The 12,825-nt window shown below is 43.8% G+C and overlaps 1 protein-coding gene across 3 annotated transcripts in view; it reads left to right on the forward strand.

Moving 5' to 3' along the window:
• KDM5A (lysine demethylase 5A) overlaps positions 1 to 11,915 on the forward strand; it is an 83,860-nt gene extending 71,945 nt beyond the window's left edge. For all 3 annotated transcript variants that reach the window (XM_082850725.1, XM_082850727.1, XM_082850726.1), the window contains one exon: positions 4,807 to 11,915. In XM_082850725.1, the coding sequence (XP_082706851.1) occupies positions 4,807 to 5,013 (207 nt within the window). In that variant the 3' untranslated portion in view covers positions 5,014 to 11,915. The remainder of the gene's footprint in view (positions 1 to 4,806) is intronic.
• The last annotated feature ends 910 nt before the right edge of the window (positions 11,916 to 12,825 follow it).

Consider the following 12,825-nt stretch of genomic DNA (forward strand, 5'->3'; position numbering starts at 1 on the left):
CAATTTGAAGTATAGTGTTTCTCTAAGGAAAACAAATAAATGCATGGTACGTATCTTCAGAGCAAAAGGATGACAAGAAAAGAATGTTTTTTAAGGAAGTCTGTGTTCTTTAAATATCATGTAGCAAAAAACCCACACAACTTCTTGGGTTCATTTATATTTAGGTAAATGTATTCTAACTAGTAATTACTATTATTTTTACCTAAAAATGTGCAGATTGAGAAAACTTTGAAGGATTACTTAAATGTACCTAGCTTCAATTTCAAGATGTTTTAGAAAGAAAAAAGAAAAATATTATCAGAAAATGTAAAAGGTTTAAAAAAACCCCAAACTATCTCTTCCATCATTATCAAATTCAAGTTGAAATTAATTTTAAAAATAACAATGAAGAACTGTTTTCAAAAAATTAGTTTTAAGGTTCAGAATCTTTTTCTCCGTGAATTTTGCCACTTTCATTCAATCTTATTGGTACCAAGAGTAAAACGAGTTAATTTGAAGGAGCAAATTCTTTCAAGCTAATATTTAAGTAACATTTTTTCTGCATTAAAATAAATATTTAATCTTACTTATGAAAATAGATTTTTTTTCTCTTTACTTTTTTTTTAACCTTCTTACTATGGGCTTTTTCCTTACCCATTACTACCTCCCTAAGAAGTTTGGCACGATAAATAAAGAGAAACTATGTTTATAAACTTCTGTCTCTCACTTTTACTATTTGTTAGCCACTCTGATTTTTTAAAAAATAAATAAATTTTATTTATTTATTTTTGGCTGCATTGGGTGTTCGTTGCTGCGCACGGGCTTTCTCTAGTTGTGGCGAGCGGGGGCTGCTCTTCGTTGCGGTGCACGGGCTTCTCATTTCGGTGGCTTCTCGTTGCAGAGAGTGGGCTCTAGGCGCACGGGCTTCAGTAGTTGTGGCGCATGGGCTCTAGGCATGCAGGCTTCAGTAGTTGTGGTGCGTGGGCTCAGTAGTTGTGGCTCGTGGGCTCTAGGCGCGCGGGCTTCAGTAGTTGTGGTGCGTGGGCTCAGTAGTTGTGGCTCATGGGCTCTAGGTGTGCAGGCTTCAGTAGTTGTGGCGCACGGGCTTAGTAGTTGTAGCTCACGGGCTGTAGAGCGCAGGCTCAGTAGTTGTGGTACAAGGGCTTAGTTGCTCTGCGGCATGTGGGATCTTCCCGGACCAGGACTCGAACCCATGTCCCTTGCATTGGAAGGTGGATATTCTTAACCACTGCACCACCAGGGAAGTCCCAGCCGCTCTGATTTTAAAAGATTTTTGGGAGAGTTGTCTCAGCAAAAGTGTTTGCGTTATCAGTGGCTTTATCATTCATATCTCCTTTTGGCATAGGGTAATCAAAGGTTGGATTACCTGAATGAGAGACACACACAAACTGGTGATGTTATGATAGGGTAACCAACTGTCCCAACTTGCCTGCGACTTTCCTGGTTTTAGCACCACAATTCCTGTGTTTTGGGAAACCTGTTAATCTTAGGCAGACTGGGAGGGTTGGTTACTTACTGTTAAGATCACCAAAAAAACATACACAGGGATTGTGAACATATGTCATACTTGATTAAATTGTTTTAATTTTGAAATCTGGCTTTTGCAAGAAACTTCGGTGCAAAAGAGATTGAATGCCAAAATAAAAAGAGCTCAGGTGGGTAACTAAGCTAAGCCTGTCACTAAATCACGAGGCTTTCTTTTTTCCCAGTGCAGTAATATGCACTAAGAAATGAACAAAAAATGTAATGTGCCAAATATTTTTTCTTACGTGTAAATATGAAACCATATAGCAAAACATGAAATGCCAAACTAACATTATATTTCTCACTGAAGCACACATTTCCCCCAATCCAAACCCAGTAAGCTATTTTTACTATAGTTAAATGTCTTATCAGTTAATATCTGAACAGCTCATTGCTGTGAAGCTTTTCAGGAATTACTTTTTTTTGATTTGATAAGTATATCTCCCAGAAATACTGAAAGGGGAAATGACTATTAGAACTTACTATGCGGTTAGCCAAATTCTTTGTTCTTGAGTGTTCAGGCTACTGCATAGTCTGCAGGTTCAGTTGACATTCCAGACAAAAGTAGAACTGGATTTTGATTGTAAGTAGATGAACATGATAGGAAGATATTCGTAAAGAGGGCTATTTTTTAAAAATAATTTTATTTATTTATTTATTCAGTTTTGGCTGCGTTGGATCTTCGTTGCTGCGTGTGGGCTTTCTCTAGTTGTGGCGAGTGGGGGCTACTCTTCGTTGCGGTGTGTGGGCTTCTCATTGCGGTGGCTTCTCATGTTATGGAGCACGGGCTCTAGGCGCATGGGCTTCAGTAGTTGTGGCGCATGGGCTTCAGTAGTTGCGGCTCGTGGGCTCCAGAGCGCAGACTCAGTAGTTGTGGCGCACGGGCTTATTTGCTCCGCGGCACGTGGGATCTTCCCGGACCAGGGCTTGAACCCATGTCCCCTGCATTGACAGGCGGATTCTTAACCACTGCACCACCAGGGAAGTCCAAGAGGGCTATTTTTTCCCTGCTAGATTATTAGGGTAAATTGTTGTGTAACAGGTAGGCTGGGATAGCATCTCAAGAAAAGTTATATACTTTTTTGGGATGGTGGGAGAGCTGGGCTTAGGAATGGACCTCTAGCCAAAATCACAAAAGGAAATGTTGTCTTCCTTATTTGAAAGACAGCAATAGATATGATTTTGGGAGACCGGAAGCCAGGGCGTGTAGTGCACAATTAGATTCTAAAAGACATGGGGCCGCTTTTCTCGGCAGCAAATAGTGGTGAATTGGTAACCCTCTTACCCGGTGGGGGCTGGACTGGGTTAGATAACTGGAGGCAGGAGTAGTTACCTGTTGACTCAGGGTTGTCATAACCACGTTGGCACCTCCAGGCTGGGTGGCCCAGAGAAGCACAGCTCTCCCAGTTCCGCTGATCAGCTCCAAATAGCCGGACAGTTGGGCTGAGCTCACCCCCTGTCAGATTAGCACTTTATAAATCTTCACCTGCTGGTAGCATCTGTATTTTTGAGTCATTGTCTCCCTTTTCTGTCTCCAGGACAGTTTGCCACAGCAGGGACATTTAGATCAGTTGTTTTCTTCACTGCACAGACTTCAGAAGCTAAATATCACACAAACAATTGCAGAACAAAACCACAATTTATGTCAGGAGGTAATTAAGTCACTCCGAACTTACAGAAAGCAGGACCACGTAGTGCCAGCGATGGTCAAATTTAGAATATTTAAGAATTACCTGGGAGCTGGTCACAGTGCAGGATTCTGGTTTGTCCCCCAAGATATTCTGAGTCTGTGGGTTTGGGCTGGGTTTCAGCTACACGTTTAACAGACGCAACAGGTGATTCTGACGCAAGTAGTGCCGCAGGCAGTTACTTGAAGGTGCAGAATGTTTTGTGGAAGGTAGGACAGTGAGTAGAGCCAGGAGACTGTGATCTTAAAAAGTGCCTTCAGTGTCCCAGGCTGGGGACCAGGTGTCTTGCCAGACATTATTTTACCTGATCCTCTAAATAATCCTGTGAGCAAGAGTTGATCTCCATTTTACAGATGGAGAAATGGGGCCTTAGGGAGATTCAATGACTTGCCTCAAAGTTTACAAAAGAACTCTAGGAACGGCGAAAGCAAAAAGATTATTTTGACAGATGATTTCTCCCACCCTTTACTAAAAACCTGGAAACTACTAACCAGGAGTATCACACTTTTGATAAGTTTTATAGTATACGGACAGATTTTGAAAACTCCTCACTTTTCCTGAGACTCATTTCCCTACAGCCCAAACCTCCTTCCTCTGTTCTTTCCCATAAGCTGTACTGAAGTACTTAATTGATCCCTTCATACTCCATACTTTGCCCTGTTTTCTGGCAAAGCTCATTGTTGTAAGTGACTTCGTTGCTAGTGAAGTTATCAACTTCTGCACTGGGGCGAGAAGGGCAAGCAGCTCTTTGATCTTAAAGGTCCTAATCCGCAGTGGCGTAGCTGTAAAAACGACCCCAGTCAGCTGCCAAATAGGAAAGCCCCAGCTCACCTCACTGTTAACTGTGTGCCCCAGGCTTAAAGTCAGCAAACAGTAGTCCTTTTCTAGCCTCCTGTAATCACAGTGTTCTCTGGAGGGTCCGAGCTGCCACCGACCTGTCAGTCACCCAGACTTTAATTTGAAACCTCAGAGTGATCTGTTGACCTGTGTCTTTGACTGTTTTAATTGGCTAATTTGTAAGATTTGACCTCTGATATTTGCTAACTTTTTATAGGGAGTTGTATTTGTAACGGAAGAAGAGAAGAATAAAAAATATTAGTTTAAAAAGTGGCCTATGTGACTGCTTTTCTAAAAAGGTATTTAATGCTCTTAGTACTTTGGCTTATCTCTTTGAAATAAAGCTAATACACAGGATTGCCTTCACATTGTTGTACTCTTCTTGATTGATACTTGCATTGTCTTAGAGCCTAGAAATTGTTAATATTAGCTAAAACTACTTGGCTGCTCTATTAGAAGTTCCTTTTTTGTCAGATTTTCTCAAACATGTTTCTGCCTCACTAGGAGCCCCAGGTATTTATGAGGTAATGGAGTACCTAAGAGGCCTAATTTTGTGGACATATTATGGAAAAAATAATTTGGGGGTATTAACTTCCCAGCTTCTTTCTTTAAAAAATAACCCCGTAAGAAGTCATTGTCTATCTCTGGGCATCCCAATTATTTGCTATCATTTAAGCCAAGAAAGCTCTTTGGTTTGCTTGTATTCCAGGCTTAATGTGTATGTAACCTAAACATTCCCTGATCTTGTCTCCAACAGGTAGACTGGGTGCAGTGTGATGGTGGCTGTGATGAGTGGTTTCACCAAGTTTGTGTGGGTGTATCTCCAGAAATGGCTGAAAATGAAGATTACATCTGTACAAACTGTGCAAAGAAGCAGGGGCCAGATAGCCCAGGTCCAGCAGCACCTCCTTCTTTCATAATGAGCTACAAGCTACCAGTGGAGGACCTTAAAGAGACCAGTTAGCAGGTGCTGGGTTAGCTTGGGACATGGGGGAAAACGGACCACACAGAGACCGTAGTCAGTAGAGTGGTTTACATCCACTCAGAATGTTGCTTCCAAAGACGAATGGCCTTCTGAGCAAGTCCTCCCAGCCGACTTCCTCTTTGCATGGACGCGGGATCTGCGTTCTCTGTCAGCACATCTGTGCCGAGGGTGTCTGCTTTGGTCCAGCAGCCAGTGTTTCAGTTCGTGTCTCCTCTGAGATTGCTTGTCACATTAAGGCCAGACATTTGAGCGCTAGGGTGGCTGGTTGGCATTAATGCGTTGGTGTGCTGGCAGGGCATGTAGGCTGCGGCTTCTGGCCAGTTGGTACTAGTTAGAGGTTTGCAGCCAGCGCCACCCAGAGGTGCTGATCCCTTGGATCTCCTTAGTTAGGCCAGTGGGGGAGGAGTAGAGTAGCAGTTTCCTTCCACCTGCCCTGGCATTTGACGCCCTACACATCCAGCTAGGAGAGGGCCAGGGCTGAAGTTAGTCCTGTTAGAGGCCATGGGTGGTGAGTGGCACAGCCTGTAGACCTCAGCTCCATGTGCTTGTCTGTACCAAGAAGAAAACCCCAGCTGAGAGGCAGATCACCTCATCTTCCTAAGGAGGAGGATGGCATCTAGTTCAGAAGTCTGACTAGATTGGATTCTGGGAAGAAGAGATTTTATTTCAAGGCAAGGAGCCTTCTTTTGGCTTTGAGAAGTCTTGCTGCCTTGGGTCTGCATTTTAAAGAAGAGCAGGTACGTGGATCCAGGCTTCTGCGGTAGCAAAGAAGACAAGTCAGAATGTTTTACTGAGCCACAGCGGTGCCTGCTTTTCGGGGAACCCTTCATTCACAAGTGCACCAGGTGCCACCAGGCTTCAGGCATGGCCCCGAGCAAGACCAGCAAATAACAACTCTTGCCTTGCAGCCCGGCCCCCACTGGCTGTGGTTTCCAGGACTGGCCGTTTCTGACCGTGGCCCGCGGCAGATGCTGTCGCACAGCACGTGGCTTCATCAGAGGACGTGGGCTTAGAGTACCTCTGGGTGACAAAGTTGTTTTAGTAAATCCATTTTTTAAAAAAAGAAAAAAGGACTTGTTTTTACTTTTTTCTAAATGTCTCTGACTACTGACTGTTCTATAAATAGATTATTTTTCCTTTTTTAATATACATATATGAATATATATATATATATATATATATATACACACACACACACACACACACACACATACACTGTTACCAGCAGCTTATGACAGAGTTTCAGCATCAAAAATCCATTTGGGGGCTTGCTTTCTCATCTTGCTTTTTAATAAAGGAATCCCATTCCTTCCTTGTAGTACAAGGAGTTAGCACTTCCTTCTCCATCCTAGCCCGACCAGATCTTCCATCTTGGTTTTGTTCAAATTGGTAATTATATTTCGTTTGTGTGTTGGGACTTGTGTCCCTTTCTGTGGGGAAACCTGGTCATACTGTATCTGTGATGGTAGTTCTGTTTTGTACGTGAAAGTTTGGAACTACGGTGCTGTGTTCTCCTCCCTCCTGTTGTGTTCTGTGTCCTTGTGAAGGTGTTAGGTAAGCTGTATGGAAACTCTTATTAGAAGGGGACTAATTTTTTTTTTTTTTTAGGACAAAAAAACCCAAAAACCCACCAAACAAACTAAAAATGGTGTTTTGTCTTCACTATCCTGTGTCCCTTTATTTTGGTTTAAAGATCTGTGGTTTGACTTAAATTCATCAGTTTTCCTTTTAAAAGGGGGGAGCAGGGTGGGCCCAGAGAGCAGCTTTTAGTCTTGTCTTCCCTTTGTGCCCCGATCTCTTTTAAAGAAATGTCTTCTAGTAACTAGAAGTGAAATGTACTGTCCAGTCACAGTTTGCGTGGGTATGAGATTTAACTCAAAAGGCATCTTACTAAAAAAAGCAAAACCTTTCCTATAAAATCTAGTTTCTGGAAATGCTTTCTCTACGGTTCTACTACCTATTTTTTAGTCATTTCTTCCTTAATATCATATAACGTTTTGAGTGTCTTGGCCTGTTAAGAGGTTCATAAGTGTTGGTGTGCATGGGTCTTAAAATCTCATCTCAAGTGTGTGTATGATTTAAGATTTCAATGGAAAGTACAAGGTAACTAAGTAACCAGTTTCATAAGTTATCATTTTGCCAGTCTCTCAATACATAAAGATATTACTACTTAGTTAAGAATTTCATCTGGTTGATATTATAGAAGAAAGCACAATGTTTTTTGCCGTTTGGTCTTCTCTGTAAAAGTCTTCAAGTGCTTGTGGGTTAAAAATTGAATGCAGTCTTAAGTGATGGCTGCCCGGAATACATTTTAAAATATCTTGTTTTTCCTTCATTCCTCAGCTATCAGTGGAGGGGCATGAGGTGCTGAGAAAGACAGCTAAGGTGCTCTGCTGCTTGGAGTGTGGTGGATGGATAGAGGGCTGTTTAGGGAATAATTTATGTTCATAATAGGTATTTGCCTGCATATTTGACTGAGAGAAAAACGCAAGGCAGTCTCCAACCATGAATAGCTCCCTGTTTATCTTCTCCAACCATGAATAGCTCCCTGTTTATCTTCTGACATTTTGAAACTCAAATATATCATTTAATTGATACTGTGGGATTTTCTGTATTTATTTGAAAGTCACAGAGGATTTGGTCTGACTTTTGACCATTTAGACCAAAGGTTGAGAACAGATGAGAGACAGTTTAAAAGAAGAAAGAGAAAAGAAAAATATATAGAAATGTGTAATTTTGTAATTAGTGAACTAAGATTCATCTGTTAAAGAAATCACGATGTTTTTTCACTTAGAGGAAAGTACTTATTTTACAAAGTAACTCCATTCTGCGGTGTTTTAACATTTCATATTAAAACTTGATTTAAAATGTTTCTTTACCCTTCCTATCTCCTCAGAGTCGCAGTTCTGCACCACTCGTTCTTTAACTTATTCGTTAATTCTTTCAAAGGTATTTCTCACCACGTTCATTATAAACCATTTTGGCAAAGGTTATAGGAAGGAAGATGAAAACTGGTAGGTCAAGAGTAGGTCCTCGGAACCGCGCAAGAGCAACGACAGCTCTCTTGTGGTCCCTCCAGCCGGGGTTGGCCTCGCTGCCTGTAGTGACCCTGCAGAGAGATGTGTGGAGACGCAGGGCCAGGCTCCTTCCCGAGCTGCTGCCTCCCAGCTCTTCCTGACTCACACGTGGGCATCACGGAAGAACAGCTACTGCAAGTTACGCTTCAGATAATTGAAACGGCAGATGTGAAACCTGGGTCGCCCGCGATGTACTTGAATAATCAAAACCCCAGCGAGGGCTGGCCTGTGAGATGAGAACGATTTCACCTGTGCTTCACTTCTCTACTTTTGTCTTTGACACACGTCCAAGAAATGTCAGTTTGTTTGTTTCTCTTAATTTTTAGATTCTGATGCAATTCAGTGGGTATAAGAGAAACTCCCTACTTGGCAATATTTTAATTCTACAGTACATTTGTGTGAATATCAGCCAGTGCTTAAAGTAGGAGGGTGAAACGGAAAACTGAGAAAGCCCTTCTTTCAGAGGGAGGGATTATCCACTTTTTAAGGAGAAAGTGGCAATTTGAAGGGGAATTTGAAAATTGTGGGAAAATTAAGCAAAGACCCACACGTAAGCAGGTTCAGTAAAGGTATACATATGAACTAGCTTCATATGTGTGTAAAAAGTTGCTTTTGCAGTGCGTCCTTAAGTATAAATTTTTAAAAGCCGGCAATTGGTTTGCCTTTTACCTTTTGAAATCCCACTTTTTTGTTTGCTTTTAATTAAGGCATATCATTACTTTGGATGTGGATGTGCCATGGCATTTAGTATTTACAGCATGAGAAGGAAAGAATGGATATTAATATATTTTGGAATTCTAGTCTTCTCTTGGTCTGGATCGTATCCAGTCACCACTATGCAACGAATGATGTGCACTGGGAAAGGATGTGACGGGTTTTTAAAGATGTGTCCTGCTTATTCTTACTTTTGCAATACTCCAAGATGTCTAAACAGGAATGTCTTTTGTAAGCCTCAAGACCTATTGATTATTCTCTTACATGTTTAGTTACCTGTTAGTGAGACACTTCAATATAATATGGACTCTGATTTACCAGGGATTTTGGTGGTGCCTTATGAAAAGTATAACTTGATTTCTTGTTTTCTGAGCATGTTTTGCATTTCTTTTGTTTTCTGAAAGAATGTTAGGTATAGTTATTTGCATTACATCTAAAAAATTTTTTTAAATTGTGTGTGTGCTCAGGTCCCCCCTACCCTGTCATTCACATTGGTGGCAACTCTAAGTGGTAACCAAGTAAAGGTAGATTTTGGTAATTGATCTGAGAGCCACTTTTAACCTGTTGCAGAACAGTTTCTAATGTGCATTCGCTCTCTATAAAACAAAGAACTGGCCTCAAATAACTTCACCAGTGGTGTGATTAGCCTGTTACATTGCTGAGAATAGTGTTTGCAGAAAGCGTGAAGTAGGAGAAGTGATTCCTGCAGATTTCACGTTTCTCTGTTTTCAGCAAGAGTCCAGCGATGGCCAACAGACATTTTCCCCACCGTTGATTTCTTAAGCTGTTTGTCCCTTTGTAGCGAACCAGTGATAAAAGCAGGAAAGATGAAGAAATACTTCCTTTTTCCTTTGGCCTCCTAGTACTTAAAACTAGCTCAAACTGCACCTTACACTTCAGAGAAGTAAATGGCCCTTTTTGCTCATTGCCAAGGTTATCAGGTCATGCAGGCGAGGGACAGATCATTCCTGAAAATGTTAAGGTTCTGCCTGCAGTGAAATTGGCCTCAAACATGAAGTGTTTGATTGTGTATATATGTGTTAGGGAGGAGAATTAGTGGGAAGAAGGAGGAAGAAAAAACTGGTTATCTGAACTTGGAAAGGAATTTTCTTGCCAACAACAAAAAAAACAACCATGAAATTTCGTAAGATTGACAAATTCTTTTTTTTTTTTTTTTTTTTTTTGTGGTACGCGGGTCTCTCACCGCTGTGGCCTCTCCCGCCGCTCCGGACGCGCAGGCTCAGCGGCCATGGCTCACGGGCCCAGCCGCTCTGCGGCATGTGGGATCTTCCCGGACCGGGGCACGAACCCGTGTCCCCTGCATCGGCAGGCGGACTCTCAACCACTGCGCCACCAGGGAAGCCCAATTCTTTTCTTTTTAAAAGTTGTGTGGAATCCACCCAGTTTAGACCACGTATTTCTTGGGGCCTTGGCATTGTGGTTGATACCAGTACATTGAAGATCCAGAATCTCTTCATGGGAAGCTTAGCCTTGCATTGGGAAGTCTCAGATAACACGACGAGCGAACAATACAGAAGAACACACTCGAGGACTGTATGCTGTGACAATACAATTTGGAATTTCTTGACTCTTCTCACCTATTTGCTCTTTAAAGTGTGTTTCTGCCCTGCTTTTAGTAGGCAGAAAGATGATTTAATGTTTCCATGTGACGAAGTCCCATGAAATTTCTTTACTAGGCAAGGATTTTCTCTAAGCTCGTCTGTGGAGCCAGGATGTATCTTTGTTAATGCAAAATAAAGATGCCACAGACAGCCTTAAAGATGGTTTGGTGGTTCCAGCTGGTGAACCTTGTAGTAAGGAACTCTGATGAGTTGCCAGGGACGTAGCGGTGAGCTCAGAATCTAATGTAGTCCAAAAACAACACCCCCTCAAAACAAAAACTTCAGAAGCCCAGGTGAGGACTTCAGGGTTACATAAGAAAGAATGTTGGATTTAGGAATGCACTGATGTGGGTATTAGCTCTTTGTATGACGTTCTGTTGCTTACTTCCCTTTTTGGAATCTGTTTCCTACCGTGTGTGGGTTAGTTCTTGTGGCTACAAAGACATTTAAGTTACAGCCCTTCTCCTTGAAGGAGGATAAGGCAGACGTTTCTAAGGATGTTTCTTACAAAAACTTTGATGGAATTGAGAAGGGAGGATAGTAGAGAGGTTTTGGACATGTAGTCCAAATTCCCATTCCGTACTCCTGAGGAGGGAACGCGCAGGCTCTACTGAATATTCTGTTGTTAGAAAATGTAAGTCTCGGTCACTAACGTTCATATTAGAGCACACCCGTGGTCTCCACTTGGGTCTGAATTTTGCGGAGTTCATCAGGCAGTTTGACGTGTGCCCCAAGACCAGTATCTTGCTGTGCTATTCAGTAAGACGAGTGTATCAGACACTTTCCGACAGACCTAACTGTGCCCCTCCCTCCTCCTGAGTTGGTAGCTACCTGGTCTTAGTGAGAAATTCGCGCGCCCGCCCCCCACCCCCCCGCCCCCTGCCCGCCAAAGCATCGGCCCCTGCCCTCCTCATTCTGGGCCAATTTCTGCTGAGACCAGTAGGCCACCCGGGCCCTAGTGGCTTTAGTTTCCTGACTGAACCCTGCCATCCTTTCTACTTGGCACTAAGCTTTGTGGTCGGTTGTTTCTCCGTCACTCTGGCCCTGCAGGAGCTCATCCCCGGTCGGTTCCGCCATCCGATGTCGTCGCTGCTAAATACTGCCGAGTACATGCCCTTGATGGGTAGCTCTACAAACTGACTCAAGGAGGCCGGCTCTCAGAGCAGGGCAGCAGCCCTGAAGGTCCAGCAACCCCTTCCATTCTTTTTTTTTTTTGCGGTACGCGGGCCTCTCTCACTGTTGTGGCCTCTCCCGTTGTGGAGCACAGGCTCCGGAAGCGCAGGCTCAGCGGCCATGGCTCACGGGCCCAGCCGCTCCGCGGCCTGTGGGATCTTCCCGGACCGGGGCACGAACCCGTGTCCCCTGCATCGGCAGGCGGACTCCCTAACCCTTCCATTCTTAAAGACACTTCAGACCTTGGTCTCTTGTCCAGTCCCCATCCCACCACCTCTCTTCCCTCAGCAGAGGCCTCCCCTGTAACACGGAGGAAACTGAAGCCAGCAGGGGGGCTCGGCAGCCACATCTGTGTCAGAACAGGTGTCTGTCCTCCGGCCAACACAGACCGTAGGCAGACGGGCGAGCCGTGAGTCCCATCCCACGTCACCTCCGCAGAGACCTCGCCCCCTCCCTCAGCGCGTGAGCTCAGGTCTCTCCCGCTGACGTGCTCCTGACCTTGGCTCCCTCTCCTGCTCTCTTGGTCCTTCCTTCGTAGCCCAGCCCCGTTTGTCCCCACACCTCACTTTAAGGTCCCTCAATCTACGGTAACCTGGACCCTCCTCTCCACATTCCACTGAGGCTGCTCTCACGGAAGCCATAATTGACCACATGTTGCCAAGTCTAGTGGGCACTCCACTTCGTATATGACATCTGACACTTGTCCACTCCCTTGGTGAGAGACCTCCATTTTCTTGGCCACTACATTTTCCTAATTTTTCTTCTCTGCAGCTGCTCGTTAGTCTTCTTTTCTGTTTACCCTTCGGACAGTGTCATCAGAGGCTCATCCTGTATCTCCTCTTCGGGTGCCCTCGTTCCCCGCCCCCACCAGCTAACACTTTAAGTCAGCTGTTTCCCAAACCAAAATCACCTGCCCAGGCTGGCTTGCTCTGCTCTTCAATCAACTGGTAAACATTTCCACTTGTATTTGTTTTAATCACTCCAAACTCTTTGTGTCAAAACCTGAACTTACCACCTTCTCACCCCCAAACCAGTTCCTCTCTATACCCTAACCGAAAGCACAGCTAGGTGCCCAAGCCAAAATTCTGCAAGCCATCCTAAGTCCTTGCTGACCGCTCGCTTCCCGTGAGCAACGAGGTGGTCACTAAGTCCTTTAGGTTCACTCCCATCTTCATCTCCGTCTCTTCCGTTCCTGTTGTGATGCA

The sequence above is a fragment of the Leucopleurus acutus genome (assembly GCF_964270905.1).
Source record: "Leucopleurus acutus genome assembly, chromosome: 11".
NCBI lineage: Eukaryota > Metazoa > Chordata > Mammalia > Artiodactyla > Delphinidae > Leucopleurus > Leucopleurus acutus.